Here is a 19,455-nt window from a genome sequence, read left to right on the forward strand (position 1 = left end):
CAAAATTTTATAAGAGATACTTATTTTTTTTTAAATCAACAAGGAAAGTAAAAGAAACTGTAATTTTTTAAAAATATCCAATGACGTAGAAAATAGAAAGTACAGAAAGTAGGACGTTACTATTGGATAATTCTGCTATTTCCATAGAAAAACTTAATTATGTACTTATACCCTGATATAAGATAAATGCCAGGACTATTGACCTAAATTCTAATCAGTAAACAAAAATCTCAATAATTCCAAATAACCATCAACATCCGGTTGAGTACCGAGGACAAAAAGAAACTTTTCTTGGTACTTTTTACGGCAGTTAGGATTCTTCGGATCACCGCACCTGCACAATTAGATCTCCCTCGTAATTAAAATTCTTCCGGTCGGGTATTTTATGAAGAAGTATGCATAAGATATGCGTCGATTAAATTTATAATCGTCCTCGCAGAAAATGCGTTTGCTATTTTAGAAATGTGGATCTTTAAACCGGTAAATCTGTGGTTTTTTATTAAATCAGGAATCTATAGACAAATTCAACTTTTTTCAAAAGCTTATTTTCTTGAATAAGTTGTTCAACTAACCATAAAACTGAGCCATAATCCAAACCCAAACAAAATAAAAAAAAAACAAGATAAAGTAACAATGTAAACGCTTTAAATGTGACAATTAAAGAAACAACATTCTCATTTCCTGCAGCATCAGTCAAAAGGTGTTAAACGTGGCAACTCAGTTTTTTTGTGGTATAACAACAAAATAAATAAATAAATAATAATCCATAGTATCATAGTAACCATAAAAGTATAAATAATATTAGCTCACAGTAGTGGAGACAGAGAGTAAACAATAAAAATATCAACATGTAATACATTTATTTCACTGCAACAGATAAAAACTAAAATAACAGCAACAAACTGATATGTATATGAAATTTCTTTTATATTACATTTTTTAGTATAGTTTTCCCTTTCTTAACTCGATCTATGATTCACACACATCACATAATTATTGTCTACGTTGGAAAATCATATACAGAGTGTCTCTTTTATTCTTCTTCCGTATTTTTGATCAACCGAATCAAACCAGCTGAAACATTTTTTTGCATCTTTTAATTACTATTTCGCGGTTAAAAAGTATTGGTAAAAGCGTAATCGTTCCTAATACTATCATTCGGTATTGTGAGTTAAAATTATTGTCCTTACATCACTAAAAGGTTAGAACAAGTCTAAAAATTGCTAAGGGTAAGATTTTTCTGGTTTAAATCTAGTCTAACCAGTAATAGACAGCCTAATGGGCAACAATATGGTACTATACTAGTATAACACGATCAACTAGACGTTAGACACTAATTAATGCAGAGTTTGTTGGTTTTACCACACTGTATAAAATAAATATCTTTTGTTCATATTACATCTACTGAAAATACATCTTCCAATTAAAATTTCTCTATCTTTAATTATCAGCCATGACAGTTTAATAAATATTTTAAAAACAATAAGCTTAGATATTATTTTTTATATTTTTTCATTGTATTATTCATTATTGTCTTCAATATTACTACAAAATAGAAAAAGCAAGAAATTGAATTACTTTTGATCAAAAATGATGATAAAATGTTTTTGTTAATAGAGAAGGAATTTCAGTCACTGGCAGAGCAAGAGAGTCACTACTTACAATATTTTTTTCTGGATGTAACACTCCAACACTAAAAAAGTCAGTTAATTTTTATTTTGACAACTGACTGGCGCTTTTCAGATATTACAGAAACGCAATATTTTAAATAGAAAGCCTTTAGAAACAAATGGTCCCTCTAAAAAACAATTTTTTTAAGATTGCAGAATTTACAAAAATAAATTACTTACATTAAAAGAAATATTCAACTAACTTTGTTCCTTTACAGAACTTGATGTGGTATTTTGATTCAGCATATACAGAGGGTGTTGAAGTTTACTTTTCTGACTGTACAGGGTGGGTTAACGATAGAGTTAAGTTCATTATTTCGTTAGGTTCGAAAATTATCTGTATTCCCATTACTACTAAGGTAAAATACTCATATTTGGTGCAAACGTTCTACAGGGACGACAAAAAAGATTTATTGAAATAAACTTGCGTTAAATGCTACAGGTCGTTCATTTTTCGACAAATCTCGACTTTTTTAAATGGAACACCCTGTGCATTATTCTTTTTTCTGATAGCTTTTGGACTATTAAAATTAGGTATATGACATACTTAATAATAGTTAACATAATTCACAAGGTGTTCCATTTAAAAAGTCGAGTGTATTAAAAAAAATTGAACGCCCTGTAGCATCTAAAGCAAGTTTATTTTGGATACATTTTTTTTGTCGTCCCTGTAGAACGTTCTGAATGGCGATATAGACAATTTTCCATCTTAGTAAGAACTAAAATTTTTATGAAAAAATTTAAATATTATAAAAACATATGACAAAAAAGTTTTAAAATTTCATAGAGAATCTAAAAATGTGTTAAAAAATAGGGAGTTTCATTTAAAAAACTTATATTTTATCTGCCACACTTTTATAAACCACCCTGTATATCCAAAAGTAATTTTCTAAACTATGCATCTAAATATCCTCTAAAACTTTTGTGTTTAATATTTTTTTGAATTTCTCGAAACAAATGAGATAATTAACTTTACTCTCTTTGACTCACCCTGTACAAACTGTGTTGAATTAAGCAAAACTTGAAATTTTTGAGTTATCCAGTTAATTCTTATGTACTTTTCATACTTTTTTTAATGCAACAAGCAAAAACCTTGTACTTGGGACACTTTCATAATGCTTTGTTAACCTTAAATAATTCACCATAAACTAAATACATATTGCGAGATTCTAAAAAAAAAAAAATATTTTGAATTCCTTATTTTTATTTTATGAGCGTTTATATTTTGTTTAGTCCGGTTAATCCTAGATAATTTGTCTTGATATAACATTCTACATATAAAAAAGCGTAAACATTTGTCAAAACCACTGATAAAGTTTGTAAACTTCAAAGTTCTTCAAAAATATGTCAATTTTTAGGGCATATTACGCCCGGGCTACCACGTACTCATCAGTCTTCACGGAAATTAATGAATTAAAAAAAAATATTGTAGTACGGGCGTTTATGTCCCATTTTAGCTCTTTCACTCATTTTTTTGCTTCGAACTACTTGGAGGCAGTAACAGCCGCCTGCCTCCTCAATTTGGAGCTGACGCAAGACAACATACCCAAACCAACTGCCAGGGCGACAGACATGGAAATGTTGGCCCAGGTGTCGCTAGTGTCGATGAAAAGCTTCGAGTACAAATTAGTCAAACCGATTCCGAAAACTTGAGACGCAGCGTTTAGGAGCCCTGCTTGAGTTCCTTCTGGTTCAGGATAGGTCAGCTCGGAACCCAGTTCAAAGCCTACTGGCAACAGCCCAGTCATGAAGAACCTGGAATAGCTAATTGATTTCACAGATAAATGACGTAATTTTTACAGTTTACCCTAAAAACCCTGACACTAAGTAAACGACGTACAGTCCTTTATTTAGGGTGAAAGTGAATATCAGCATACCAACTAAAGAGAAAGTGTAGACTACTAGGGTGGTCTCCCTGCAAAATCAGTAGATTAAAAACCTCCAAAATCATTTTAAAACAGCTTACTTGAACTTTCTAAACCTGTCCAGGACATAACCGCAACAGACAGACCCTACCATACCTGCTACAGTGATTACCAACCCTATTCGACCAGCATCCTGTTCAGCACCCTACAATTTGAACATTGGCACTCAGATTAAGGTCTATAACGTTAGTCCGGTGGCTTACCTCGTAATACTTGAGTATAATGTCACTTAAGAGGGTGGAGATGGCGTAGAACACCCCCACATTGATACCGTAAGCTATTAAGAGTAAAACAAAGCTGCGATTTTTGATGAGGTTGGTCAGAGACTTGACAAACTCCATTTTTTCTTCGTTTTGCTGTTGGGCCGCATAGGAAGGTGGAGTTGGCGGTGCATTCTTGAAAACTGCAATTTTTATAAATTATAGCCAAAAGAATTAAAAGTGAGTCTACATGTACAGCATTTGCGTAAATTACAGCACAGTGATTGATCAAAAACTAGAAAAAGTGCACAAATACTACACATGTGGACTTAACATGATGGTGAATGTATAATGAAACATGTGTTATATAAAAATAGGAACTATTTACGGAAAAATATTATAGTTAAATATATTATTTTAAAAAATATTTGAATCAGAAGATTCTTCAGTCTATATCTGAGAAACCAGAACGTTGATTGTATATCTGGTCCAATTACCTCCTACGGTAGGAGAAATTTACCTACAGTAACACTTCCGATTATACCAAAAGTAGGAAAAAGGTAGTAAACTTTAAAGGTAGTAAAATACAGGATGGTCCAGTTTTAAATGTTAATAATTCACCACTAGAAAAGCCCATCAAAAAATAAGTAAACATACATTGTGTCATTTTCCTGGAAAATGCTTCCCAAGGAAAATACAGTCCATAAATGCTCAATTTAAAAAATCGGTTTCTTGTCATAACTGTCAGTCATTGCTAGAGCAATTTTAATCAAATTTAGAACAATTACATATAAAATTGATACTCATTATGAATTACATATAAAATTGAAACTGTCCAGTGATGTGAGTACAGAAAGATGGTTTTCATTTTAAAAAAGAAAACTAGTTTTTTTACCTAGGCGTACTAACCAATTAAAATTTGGTAGTAAAACCATGCTTTATAAAAAAAGGTGTACTTACAGAACAAAATCAAAACCAATATCACTGAGGTCAAAATGGCTACTCCAATAAATAATATGTACAACTGAGTGGTCACATCGTCTATACTGCCCCCGGTTACGATCATAGGAGGGATCACAAATCCAGCTGCTACACCAATCTGTAAATTAAAAAACAACATGAAATCTTAGGCATTTTAATAAATAGAGAAATGCGTCCTGATGCCTAAAGTGGTTTTAATATAGTTTTTTCTAAAGTGAAGTAGAGGTTCATTTTCTCAAAGGGGGTAAAATCAAATTTGTAGGGGAAAATAATGCCATCCAAGAAACCAGACTGCATGGAAACCAGGACTTCGGACTAGCAGGATACCAAGTCTACAGAAAAGACAGGGCGGAACGACGAGGAAGACGAGTGGTACTTCTAGTGAAGTTGCCCACGTACCAATGCCAACGCTAGACACCGCAGAAATAGAAGCGCTGGCCATAGAAGTGAAAACAGACCAAGGAAGATTATGGATCAGTTCTTGCTACCACCCAACGCAAGGAACACTACAAGTAAATGAGCTAGAAACAGTCATTATCAGGAGAGAACGGGGCCATTGAAGACTTCAACGCAAAAGCTCCGGAATGGAACTGCAGGACACACAGAACGGCAACACGGAAACGGCAGTTTCCTAGAAAGAAGAAATGACGTCGACGTGCTGTCAACAGAAGAGCCAACACTTCTAGGAAACGGACTCAACGACATCTTGGACGTCGCAATAATCAGGAATCTCGCCAAGGAGCAGGAGATGGTGGTCCTGAACAAAGGATCATCCGACCACAAACCGATCCTGCTAAGCCTGGGGACAGAAGTCAGGACACCGGACACAATCACCTCCTCGCCTGGTGAAACTAATTAGATCTTTTCTTTCAGCTGGTCGCTTCCGAGTCAAAATCAACAGCGTCTACTCAAGTTATAGGGAAATGGAAGCAGGAGTGCCACAAGGTGCAGTACTGTCGCCATTTCTCTATAACATTTATATTTCAGATTCACCTAGAACGCAGCGGACCAGCTTAGCGCTCTACGCGGATGACACTGCGATCATGGCAGCGACCTCCTGACCTGATACCTGCAAGAGGAGACCACATTGGAGAAATGGTGCAACAAATAGAAGAACGACCTAAACACGGAGAAAACACAGGCCATAGTCTTCAGAAGAACACCAAAGATGAGGATAGAAGGCAACGTCAGGTTAAAAGACATGGACATCGAGTGGCGCAACGAGGCGACGTACCTTGGAATCAAGATAGACAAGAAACTCACGTGGGGAAGCCACATAGAATACGCCAGACAGAAAGTCAGAGCGACCAGAGCAAAACTGTACCCCATGATAAGCAGGACATTGAAGACAACTTCGGAACAAAGTGACGCTCATCAAGTCGGTTCTTCAACCGCACCTGACCTACGCCTCGGCTGCGTGGGGGTACGCGGCCAAATCGCACCTGAAGAAACTCCAAGCTGTGGAAAACATTGCGCTCAGGACAGCGGTGGACACCCCCATGGTACGTCAGAAACGTGGACATCCAGCGAGATTTGAAGTTAACCACCGCAACGGAAAGGATCAAGCAGAGCGCAGTGAAGATATTCCAAAAAGCGGAAAGCAGCAAAAGTCAGTTCCTGCGAGAAGCAGTGACCTACGACCCGGAGCTAGAAGCACCCCACAAACGACCCCGATACTAGTTATTGGATAACGGGTAATTATTAATAAGTTTTTCTTTCTGTTTCAGATAGACGACAATTCAAGACCAACCAGCCAAGAATAGGACAACCATTCCCCCCAAATCTTCACCCCGGGTGGCGATAATTTTATTCTCAAAATCTGGGTAGAACCTTTCCGCAGTTATCCCGGTGCTAACTGGGCTCTGACTGCACTCCTGGCACTTTCCCCGCCCTTGGCCTATGCAAAAGGGGGAAAACCATTCCCCACTCATTAGACCCTAACTCCCCAAAAACCTTAGGATGTAAAAACAGACGGACGAAAGCCAGCTGTTTGGACATCCTATAGTTTGCCAGGTCCACCAGAGATGGACGAGCTGACGAAGTAGCAGCATCCTTTTCCCAGAACAGAAGACGCCGATGCCACTCTGGGAATTTCCCGAAAGGAAAAATTCCTAGACTTGTAGCGACTTCCTCTTCCAGACCTATCATTTTGGTCTACAGCGATGGGAGGGTAAAAAGCAGCAGTCTGACCCATCTATCTGAGGCCGCATTCCCAGCCAAACAATATTGGCGCGAGAAAATAACAAGTTTGGAGAAGGCTTGGTGTTTTCCCTTTCAAATAGTTTTTTCTGCTGTGTAGGGCAGAAATATCTAACAATTCTTTAACTGATATCAACTAGATTTTAGCAAAGATCAGTCATAAGTTGCTTTTTGCAAAACAGGGATTTTAACAGTAATTGATTTTGAGGTTTTATGCAAACAAAAGTGTTTTTGGAAACTTATTTGATACACCTTGAGTATTATAACTCACTTTGTTAAATTTGTAAAATAAAGTGTTGTGGAGATTTTTGACATATTTTCTTTTTGCGCGTTTAGCGACTTTTGCTCCTGAGCGTAGCTTTTTAATTAAATTCTTGTTTTTGGTTGAATTTTAGTGACTTAAAAGAACATAATAATTCTGAGTAGCATATGGAACTTATCCATTTTAATGGGATAGTTTTAGCAAATGTCTGATCAACTTCAGTCGTGGTTGTTGATCACATCTGCTGGAAAATCCAAATTAAATTTAACGAAGGCGTAGAAGGGGCACAGACGTAATTTTAAAATTCTGACTAAACTCGTAATTTAGTTCCAATGTTGTCAAACTGACAAATTTTACTAATTTGGTTCAAAGTGTTTTTGCATTTTTGTCAACTAAGAAAATGTACTACTTTTGTTCGAAGACTTTTTGCAATGTTGTCAAACTGACAAATTCTACTAATTATTAGTTTTATTATTGTTATTATCGGTATTTGAGTTAATATTATTTAAATCAACAAAAAATATCATAATCAAATAATATAAAACGTGAATTTTGTAGTTATGTCTTCCAGAAACTTTCTTCAAGACGTTTTTTCCCTATGCAAAAACTTTCTAATTTTGGAAAGTTTTCTCTGTAGTGTAAAGTTTCAAAAGTGTCTTTGCAATGTTGCTAAACAGTCGGAATTTAAATAATTTACCACTTTCAAATTAAAGAAAAATAACGCCTGTGGCCCTTCTATGCATTATTCGTATAATTTATTCTGGTAAAAAACTGTTTTCAAAAAAATGTATAAAAAATTGTATTCTTTTGGAGTATGTGGAAATTTTTACATCTCAGTATAGTAAATTCAACGCTACAATACTCTTATCTCCACGATCAGTCGTCGAAAACTGATATAATTCAATTATTGTTTAACAAGTGATAATTGTGCACCATAAACATATACAGCTTTTTTATCCATCAGTTAAAAAACTAGGTTATAATTTAGAGATGTAATGAGATTGGGAACGTAGCCACTTCCTGCTTATTGATGGGATTTGCAGTGCATCCGTTAGTTATTCATTACTAGACGATCAAGAACTTTTTGATATAAAAGTGTGGCAATAATGTTGCAGTGTTGTCAAGTTATCAATCACCAGTCACTTTGTATTTAGAGAAAAATGTCTAAAACTAGTACTTTACTAATAAACACTTATCATTGGAATTTAGTTACTGTACGAGATAAAAAAAACACAAGTACTGACCTGATTTCCAAACACTCCTATGCTGCAAGCAGATGACACTTGGTCAGGTCCAAACCAGACTGCGGCAAGTCTAGCAGGCACCGACAGGACAAACACCTGGGACAAAGCCACCACACTTTGTCCGAAAAAACCCAAATAAAATCGTTCTGGATCAATGGACGCCACTTTGATCCAGGACCCTAGGCACGTCCCACAAATCCCTATGATAATGGCCAATCGTAAACCCTAAAAATAGGTGAGTGACAGCAAAAAAAAACTAGTGTCCTATCTATATAATATAAAAACGTACCAGTTTTTCCAGTAAATAACTTCCCGGGAAAATAAACGGAATATACAGGACCATGTAAATGATTGAGGTCCAGTTGACCCAATCCGCGGACACACTGTAGTAATCTCTGATGACGTTGCTGATGATGGTGTACTGGATCCATTGCATGGCATTGGAGGCCGAGAAAAAGACGAAAAGGAAGAGGATTAGCCATCTGGTTGGGTAGACTTTGGGTTTCTCCACTTCTGGAAGTGACGCTGTCCTATCAACTCTGGATTCCACATCTTTTTCGTTTGAAGTCATGTCAGGTTGAGTTTAGCCTGTAAAGATTGACAAATTAAAGCTTTGTTAAATAATTGGTTTAGAGGTTGATTATGATGAAAGTGAGGGTCTGAGAAATTGAGCTTAAAGGATTAGAGATCTGAGAAATGAGTAAAAACAGGAAACCTTACCATGCTAGAAAATTCAATATGAAGAATATTTTTTAACAGAAAAAGTTTATTTCAAAACTTTACTAGCCTTACCCTGATGTTGTTAGATATCAGCGATTTTTATGTATAAATTGAAACACTTTAACCTTCTATCCTAATTTTAAACATACAAATGAAACACTGGATAATCAATATAAATTCGACGAGCACACTATATTATACTGCATATCATGTCTTCATTCGAGAAGTGATAATAACAAACTACTCATAAATCGGTGCTAATTTCATTTAAAGTCACAACAAAATTTGTTATCGTTAATTATCGCAATATAATGTTGAGCATTACTATAGTTTTATTACTATATTATTCCTAAACTGATAGTTCCGTGAATCAGTTATGTTAACATGTTAATGTACCAGTTAATTGGCAGGAAAAATGTAGTCTAGACTTGACAAAATTTTAAGACGTAACAAATAAAATACATATACCGGGTGAACAAAATATAGAAAAGAACTGGCGATTTAAATGCAGATTTCAATTCGTGAACGATTTGTACCTACACAAAAAGGTCTAATGAAAGCCGTTTTAGAGACAAATTTTTCGAGGAAACGCTGGGGAAGTTATGCCACTGAAGTTTGGTCCACCCTGTATAATATTGTCAAAAAATATCATGTTGACATTTCTATCACGTATATTTAATTATTATTTATATTTAACACACACGACCCTGAAAATGCAAAGCTTCAGTTAAAACTGGCAGTCCATCAATTGGTTTTCTTGACAAAGTATGTGAAAAATATTTATAGCTCGATGGGCTAAATACTGTGGGTGGTAAAGTAGCTGCCTTGCTTTTGCATATTATATAGGCTAGTGTCATTTAAAAACTGCTAAAAACGACATGTATTTTTAGAGCGCAGCGAAATTGCACGTATCACATCTGTATAGGTTGATGGATTGCATTTTTGACAGTTGTGACCTTTAGTACATACTCTATTATCATTGAAAAATTGTCACAGACGTCGCAACTGTCAAAAATTGTTCAACTAAACAGGAAAAATATCCCAATCTTAAAAATTTAAACTAATAATTTTAGCTCTAGCAAATTTGGGTTTTCTTTCACATACAACTAAACCAACTAGGTTGATAAATTACTTTAACGTTTTTCACGTGCATGCCCAGTGTTACTAAGTTGACATATTTATTGGCGATAGTATAATTGTATCAAAAAAAAATATATTCAAAAATACAGATTTTAATTTTTTCAACAGGTTTCCAACACGTTTTGTTTCGAAAACTCTAAGAAAACTGTGTTAAACTGTATTTCTTGTAGATTCTAGGCCAATTTTGACAGTTTCGACACCAGTGACAGATATCACGTGGTTTTAGAGGATAAAGAAACAGTCAGTGAGAAAAGCGGTGTCAAAATTTGAACTGTCAAAAAAACAGTTTGAAAGAACAATCAGGGACAAAATCGCCTGAAAAACCCACTTGGAGTGAAAGCACTACTGTTTTAAACACATTTTTGGAATCCCCATTAAATTTCCTATCTGATAATCTGAAAAAAACACTTTAATATTTGGCACAGTCAGTGAGAAAAGCAGTGCCAAAGTTTGAACTGCCAGAAATACAGTCAGGGATAAAATCTGAACTGAAAAACCCACTTGGAAAGAAAAAAACTACTGTTTTAAGCACATTTTTGGAATCCTCAACAAATTTCCTATCCAAAAATTCGAAAAAACACTACAAGATTTGGTGCAGTCAGTGAGAAACGCGGTGTCAAAGTTTGAACTGCCAGAAATACAGTTTGAAAGGACAGTCAGGGACAAAATCTGAACTGAAAAACCCACTTGGAGTGAAAAAACTACTGTTTTAAGCACATTTTTGGAATCCTCAACAAATTTCCTATCCAAAAATTCGAAAAAAACACTACAAGATTTGGTACAGTCATTGAGAAAAGCGGTGTCAAAGTTTGAACTGCCAGAAATATAGTTTGAAAGGACAGTCAGGGACAAAATCTGAACTGAAAAACCCACTTGGAGAGAAAAAAACTACTGTTTTAAGCACATTTTTGGAATCCTCAACAAATTTCCTATCCAAAAATTCGAAAAAAACACTACAAGACTTGGTACAGTCAGTGAGAAAAGCGATGTTACAGTTTGAACTGCGAAAAAAACAGTTTGAAAGCACAGTTGGAGTGAGAAAATGACTGTCTTAAGCACATTTTTGGAATCCTCATTAAATTTCCTATCCAATAAAAAAGTTTGAAAGGACAGTCAGGGACAAAATTGTCTGAAAAACCTACTTGGAGTGGAAAAACTACTGTTTTAAGCACATTTTTGGAATCCTCATTAAATTTCCTATCCAATAATTCGAAAAAACTACAAGATTTGGTACAATCATTGAGAAAAGCGGTGTCAAAGTTTGAACTGCCAGAAATATAGTTTGAAAGGACAGTCAGGGACAAAATCTGAACTGAAAAACCCACTTGGAGTGAAAAAACTACTGTTTTAAGCACATTTTTGGACTCCTCATTAAATTTCCTATCCAATAATTCCAAAAAACACTACAAGATTTGGTACAGTCAGTGAGAAAAGCGGTGTGGTGTTAAAGTTTGAACTGCCAGAAATACAGTTTGAAAGGACAGTCAGGGACAAAATCGCCTGAAAAACCCACTTGGAGTGAAAAAATTACTGTTTGAAGCACATTGTTGAAATCCTCATTAAATTTCCTATCCAATAATTCGAAAAAACACTACAAGATTTGGTACAGTCAGGGAGAAAAGCGATGTCAGTTTGAAATGCCAAAGTAAAATATTTACTTTACCGGTAATTTTGCAGTCACTACACAACAGATTTGCATTTTTGAAAACACAAATTAAATTATTTGAATTTTGGTAATTTGGTTTCTTTGTTATGTGACCATGTTTATAGCTCGATGGATTGGATTTTGATGTGAGGGTCTAAGTGCTGTCACAGACGTCACAACTGTAGAACATTTTACTTACCTAAACATAAAAGTACATAATACAGGAAGGCCACACTTTTGAAAATCCAAAATATTCACATACTTCTGGTAATTTTGTTTCCTTGACATGTGACAATATTGCTTTATAGCTCGATACAAATTTTTGCTTAAAACTTCCATCCATGCTAATAATGATAAACCAATTTGTTTTCTTATTTCTAATTTTTGATTTATCGAAAAAATATTTATGACATTAGTATCAATTTTCAAGTTGACACTACTTAAAGCGGAATTCAAAATTTTGTGTAAAAAATGCAGTTTCTTGAGTCAAGTTGACGATAATATAATAATGGTTTTTTAAATATTTTCGGAAAATTGCAGATTTGCAATTTTAGCAGTACATATATTCTTAATTTCTTACGAATAATACATGAAGAAAAAATATGCAAGACAGGTGGAAAATACAAATTATTTACCAGAAATTTGGATACACTTAAAAAAAAAGAAACGTGTATTTAACTCACACAAAGTTACATACAGGGTGCTCCATTTAAAATGACAAAAACATGCATAGTAAAATACCAATTTACGATTATAAAGCATGTTTTTAGGGAATTAAACGTTACCAAAATATGAATGAAACTAATGGCTTAATAGAAAAAACATAAAAATATCAACATCCTGTAAAGTCCAGTTGAGAAAACGTAATAATTATGCAAATTAAAATCAAAACTAAGTATACAAATTATTCCAACGTTTTGGCATCAACATTTGGTAAACGAGTTCTGAATCTGCTTATTAGTGTAAAATGCGACTAATCAATTCATCATTCTGTCACCAATTAATAATTTATTTTTCTTTAATTAATACTATTATTTCATTAGAATGAATCATGGTTTTTTTTTATTCCCTCGTAACCTACTGTAACCACATTGCGTAGGGTCAAAAGTTTCAATGTCACGATCGATTCATTCACTAAAATATAACCAATCTCATACTTACCTCGGTCAAATTGCCCTTTCCTGGTTATACTTGCGAAATAAGCATCACTAACAACTAAACAAACGGAACTGAACTAAACAGATATTATATCGCAGGGGGGCTTATTATCGTTAATGTTATACAATTTGAAAATTGTTTTGTAACAAGCTTGGAGGCAAAATGGCGGTGTCAGAGCGCATACTCTAGTGCAAAATATTGGATGGAGAGCGGAATCACATAGCCACGTGGATATCCATATCAATGGAAAGAATCCTGTTGTTACATCTCGCACATCAACAAGTTAATCAAAGGTCAAGAAAAATGGTTTTTGTGCAATTGGTTCGAAGATTAGATTATCTTTAAAAATTATTATAAGTGTAATTAATAAAAACTCTAAATAAAGGAGAAATACACATAAAACGTAACAATAAGAGAAAAAAAAATAGCAATTTTTTCATGCTTACAAAAAATCAACGTTTTTTGCTTGTTAACATATTATTTTTAAAATTAATAATAAAAAACGCAAAAAATTCTCAAAATATTTCCTGTCAAATTTATTTGGACTTATTTTGTTTTACTCACTTTTAAGTTTTTTATTGTTTAGAAATTATATTTTTCGCACATATGGTGTGGTCAGACGCATGTGTACATAGCATATCCTACCAACAAAATACTTAATATTTGTTAAAGAAATATAAAATAAAAATCATGACCTAAAACAAAATATGCAGCAAATTTGTCTGTGGTTAGTTTGGTTGCTCTCTAGACATCAAAATAAGAGACTTTTTTGACGTTTTAATGTAAAGGAAAGTTTAACCAAGCACAAATAACGTTATTAATAGAACACTATTTTCGAGAAGCAGAATTACTATAACACATATGTCTAAAACTTACTTTTTATAAGTGTCCACAATTACTGGCCAAAACTCTAGTTTTGAACAAGAGTCAAATAGTAAAAAATAAATGTCAATTTGAATAACAGCACAGTGTGGTTTACTAACACCCCATAGTGAAAGTAATGACAATTTGAATAATTCAAGTTTACTTTGTGAATTATTAGCACGAACAGAAATCACACACAATCATCTGTTAGAACTCGTTTGTTTTCTGGGTGAAGTCAAACATTGGAAATCCCAAGTAACGGAAACATTGATTAGATTTTGCCATAAATGTAGCTAATTTGAAACGATATGAACACCGTACACGTGCAAAAAACCAACTAAAGGTAAACCAAACTGGTAGTAGCATTTAAAAAAAAAACGACATATGAGTAATATACTTGTATATATACGTGTAAACGTGCTTTGTTTATTATTTCACATTACACATAAATAAGTTTAAACAAATTCCGGGCACAATTTAACTTTGTTGAACATCACTTTAATTTGGTTAAACAATTTATTCGTACCGTGACAATAACAATGTTTTGTAGAGTATTACCTTGGTAAGTGGTGAATGACTTTTACCGGAAAACCAATTGTGTGGTAATTGAAGATGCATCAATTTTAAATTAATATTATCTCAAAAAATATTTTGCTGTTAAAAATTCCCATTGGTCGTACAGAAATCGTATGACCAAAGATTGTATTATCTGAACACAATTAAATCATTCACTAGTGCAACTACGCTGTTTAATTTGATTGTATAAATAATATTTGATGTATGGTATGTACATGTGCTTGTGTATAAACTAAAGAATAAATTATTACTAGATCAGATTTTTTTTTAATGTACAGGGTGTCTTAAATTCGATGGTTTTACACGGTAAGATGTGACGTATAGATACGGAGGCGTCCTCGTTTCTGCATGGGAACCTCTTCTGTATTACTACGTCCTTTTCTACTATCAATTGGCATTGGTAGGGTAGATTTATTCTTAATGCCCCAGGCAGATTTAACAGTTGTTCTCCAAAGGTAGTTGTATCTTTTGGGCATAAGACTGTCGTTTTGGCTCTAAGCTGAGTAATCAAGAATTCTTCTGAGCCTGTTTCGGAAATGATCATCAGGTTTGACTGATGGCAATGCATGGGGCAGTGCCAACTCATAGTCAATTTTCCTTATTTCATCCCTATTTATTAGGTCACTTTTCAATGTCTTTGGTTGAATTAAAGACAAAGGTATCTGTTTCTGTGAACATTCTTGTATGTCCATCTGGCTACGCATCCTCCTAACTACCAGGATGATTCTTGTACCCATTCTCAAGTTGGCCTGCATATTAGTCTGTAGAAGCCCTGTCAAAAGTTCCTTGTTCATTTGCTCCCTTTCCTGTTACTGTTTAATTTTTCCACCATGTGAATCTACAGCCAAGTTTGTTTCCTTCTGACATCGTTTCTGTTCCGTAGACTGCGTGCTGATTAGTTTTAGCGTGTCGCTCTCATGGCGTCGTGGTAGCGTATCTATTTGTGCCTCTAGCCTACTTTCGTCCATAGTCATTGAGTCCAATTTTTCCTGGGGGGCTACTCCACAGCAGTAATTTAGTCCGTCTGCGATAAAGCCGTGACAGTGTTCTTTTTTGACGATTTGCCCTTCTTGGGTTCCAAGCTGCTTTATACGTGTCCATTTCCCTGTCTATTGCTTTTTCAAGCTCCTCTAAGTGTTTTCTCGCGTTTTCCAGGTGACCCCGGCTGTAACCTCTACATACTACATTGCAATAGTTTTTAATTTTAGCTGTTGTGTTAATAGGGGCCTCGGCTGACCTGCGCCAGTTATTCTTCCTCGACCACGTTTTCTTCATCCGAGCTATCTTCCGACGCGTCCACCAGCGTCCATTCGTCGTAAAAAGGCAAGATTATCCCTATATGTACCACGTCTGTTTTCTTCCTTTTTTCTTACTTTACCTAGTAATTCACCTAGCTGAGTTTTTTGTGATCTTATAGGGCCCAAACCAACGCAATAGCAATTTTTCACTTTTTCCCACTTTCCTAATTGGGATAAAAATATATGATAAAATGATGACTCTGGGATAAAAATGATGACTCTGTCACCTACTTCAATTTCCCCTTCTCTGTGTTTACTGTCGTAAATGCCCTTGTCTTTGTCCTGTTTCTTGTGTATATTTTCTACTGCTGTTGCCCTCAGAAGTAGTGTCTTTTCCCTTAAATCGTGGAAGTCTAGGTCATCATTTCTGTCGAGCAAAGATGCATCCAGCGGCAGTGTGAGATCTCTAGCAAACACCAGTTGAAATGCACTGAACTGCGTTGTTTCTTGTTTTGCCGTGTTGTACGCAAAGGTGAAAAAAGGTAAGTATGAGCACCAGTCTGTTTGATCAGAGCTGCAATAGAGTGACAACATGTCTGCTAGTGTTTGGTTTAGTCGTTCTGTAAGGCCGTTGCAGGATGGATGGCAGGCTGTTGTAAAGGTATTCCTCGTCCCCATGATTTGCTGCAATTCCTGTACTATTTCTGACTGAAAAACTTTTCCTCTATCGCTGAGGACTCTCCGTGGGACCCCCTATAACAGTATTACTTTTTCTAGCAGAAATTTTGCGACGGGGCCTGCTTTTCCATTGGGCGGGGCTGCTGTAATAGCATATCTGCTTGCATAATCCGTTACTACTAATATAATGGTGGTTTTTTCCTGGCTGCTTTTCCTGAATGGGCCAAGTATATTTTATCAAAAACCCTACCAACTTTTATGGGTTGAAGTAACCCTAGCGGCTTTCTGTTTGTGGGGCCCTTTCTTGCTTGACAGTCCCTGCATCCTCTAATGTACCTGCGGACATCTTTAGTCATAGAGTCCCAGTAATCTTCAAAAGTAGTAAAGGTAGAGCAATGCGGTGTTCGCGAACCTGTGCTCACAATCCTTTTGTGAAAGGAACGATATAGCAGTGATACCTTCCACAGCTGCCCCCGTTTCTGAGATACAGGATGATTTTTGTTATTAGCGACGCAAACAAGCTACAAATGGCTTTCCAAAGTCTAAATTTTTAATCCGTTTTTTTTTTCGGAGCAAGTTGTTTTTAATTGATGTAGTTGATAGTTAAAAACCAAATTTTAAATGAGACGGCCTGTATATTTTTGTAGATTTTAATAAGTTAAAAAATTACCTTTTCAAAAATATAAAACACTATAGAATACAACACAGTAGAAATCGCCAATTTTCGCAGCTAGTGGCCGCATTTTGTTTCCACGCTCCATGGAATATTTTAGGGCATACCTCCCTGATGATGCCCTTTAGGTCAAAAGTACCCTTATGCAATCTTGTATAGCGTAAAACTTCCTACAATTTTCACCTTTTACACTTTTTTGTATTTTTTTCAAATAACCGAGTCATGCTTGGTTGAACTTGTTTAGGGTCTTTTAAAACACTTTATACACACACATACACACATATACAGGGTGCTGGGTGTTAGGTTTGAAATAAGAAAGTTGATATACTTTGTGACTCACCCTGTATACTTGTAAACCTTTCAAGATATTTGCAATATTCCAGACTTTTTGAACACCCTATATTTAAAATAGAACACAGAAACACATTTGTGAAAAAATTTTATCTGCTAGAAATTTGTTTATATTGTGAAAATTTATTTTTAAGACATATGTGTGCATTTGTGTTATTTCGTTGTAGTATTATTGTTAAATAAATATTATTTTACAAATAAGTGTTATACATAAAATTTTTAATAACCTTCGGACACTGCAAACGTTTTCAATATTGTAAAAAATCTGTTAAAGTACTACTAGATAACCTTAATAATTGACTAGTTAGCCTACCCAAGACATTAACGCACGACCTGGCCTAGACACTAAGTGAAGATTACTATAGGAAATGCTTCATTTACCTTCAAGCCGAGAACATTAATCAAAAAACTTGAGTGAAATACAACTTACTGTGAAAATAAAGTCAAAACATCTGACTCATAACGCAACAGATATAGTGAAATTCTAATCTAATCTAAAAAAAAAACAAGACAAATCTGTGTGCGTAAAACTTATAACCTATGAAACTATAAGCTGCACCTAAGACAAATAATGGTTACAAATTTTATATTATTAGTCTATTCCTTCGTCTATACCTTAAATTACATCGTGTAATTTGCCTCTAACAGTATTTGAAATTGTATGGAGTGATAATTTTTTAAGGGTATTCAGTATGTCAGTTCAAAAAAACAAAATATAATAAGTACTATGAATAATTGGTTTGAAAGGTGGAAAGACGGACAGCTTCATCAAAAACTCAGCAGATTTTGTGGACAAATTGTATGCCTTAACTTTATCTCCAGGTGACGTCCTTGTGAGTTTTGATGTTGTTTATTTATCCACTATGGTACCCATCAAAACGGCTATGGAGCAGATAGAACGAGATTTTACAATGGACATCGCCAAATTGTTCAGAATCTGCCTAACCACCACTTACTTCCATGAATGATGGTGTAGCAATGGGCAGTCCTCTCAGTCCGGTAATATCAAACTATTTTATGGAAACATTTGAAGTAAATGCTCTAGACACCGCTCCAAAGAAACCAAAGCGCTGGTTTCGATACGTTGACGATACCTTTGTAGTTTGGAGCCACGGTGAAGACGAACTGCAGCGATTCTTGGTACATCTAAATTCTATAAATCCAAGAATTCAATTTACTATGGAGACCGAAAAAGAAGGACGTTTACCTTGCCTGGATGCAATGGTTACAAGAAAACCTAATGGAACACTGGCTCACACGGTGTATCGAAAACCAACACCCACGAATCGTTATCTCAATAGTGGATCTAATCATCACCCTAGCCAAAAAAGAGGAGTGATCAAAACCCTATCGGAGCGGGCAAGAAGGAATTGCAAACCATCAGAGTTAGAAAAGGAGCTTAAACATCTGGAAAGGGTTTTCGGATGGAACTACGTAGACAACAAACGGGGGATGTTGAAGAGAAAGTTGGTTGGACTTGCTTACCATACATACACAAAGTCACGGATAGGATTGGAAGGATTTTAGAGAAGCACAGTGGTCAAGACGGTCTTTAAAACAACTCGCACGATACAACCAGAGTCTGAGATCGGCCAAGGACAAACGGGATCCTTTATCGGCTTCTGGAGTTCCACAGGATTCCTTGCAGCTATGGATCCGTATACATTGGAACGACAAAACGTAGTGTCAACACAAGAATAGAAGAGCACAAGAGAAGTTGCAGACTAGGACAGACCGAAAAATCAGCGGTGGCAGAACACGCACTTTCTAGAGGACATGATATTTGTTGTGAAGAGGTGGCGGTTTTGGATCGATCACAATTTTGCAATATAACCAAAAGAAAGTATTGTGACATTAAGGGGTTGTTGTAGGGAAGAAAAACAACGGTAAATCCAGGTTAAATCTTAAGAAAAATGTATAGGGGATCACAA

General features: G+C 35.2%; 1 protein-coding gene and 1 long non-coding RNA gene across 5 annotated transcripts; one reads left to right on the top strand and one right to left on the bottom strand.

The window, feature by feature from the left end:
• Positions 1-843: 843 nt before the first annotated feature.
• HisT (Histamine transporter) lies at positions 844-19,346 on the bottom strand. Of its 4 annotated transcripts, none has more exons than XM_081974101.1 (8): positions 17,906-19,346; positions 8,771-9,069; positions 8,482-8,706; positions 4,756-4,894; positions 3,799-3,998; positions 3,637-3,740; positions 3,478-3,585; positions 844-3,425 (listed from the first exon to the last, which is right to left on the bottom strand). In XM_081974101.1, the coding sequence occupies exons 2-8, from the start codon at positions 9,050-9,052 to the stop codon at positions 3,155-3,157; spliced, it is 1,329 nt and encodes a 442-aa protein (XP_081830227.1). In that variant the 5' UTR covers positions 9,053-9,069; positions 17,906-19,346; the 3' UTR covers positions 844-3,154. The 4 variants fall into 4 exon arrangements, with proteins under 4 accessions (XP_081830227.1, XP_081830226.1, XP_081830225.1 ...); XM_081974100.1 differs by lacking the exon at positions 17,906-19,346 and adding an exon at positions 14,021-14,471; XM_081974099.1 differs by lacking the exon at positions 17,906-19,346 and adding an exon at positions 13,148-13,377.
• Positions 14,225-14,841, top strand: LOC145725366 (uncharacterized). Its single transcript, XR_014177247.1, has 2 exons — positions 14,225-14,351; positions 14,559-14,841. It is a non-coding gene; the product is annotated as an uncharacterized LOC145725366 (long non-coding RNA).
• Positions 19,347-19,455: the final 109 nt, after the last annotated feature.

This window comes from Ips typographus, linkage group LG2 (assembly GCF_016097725.1).
Source record: "Ips typographus isolate SLU linkage group LG2, UJ_Ityp_2.0, whole genome shotgun sequence".
Lineage (NCBI taxonomy): Eukaryota > Metazoa > Arthropoda > Insecta > Coleoptera > Curculionidae > Ips > Ips typographus.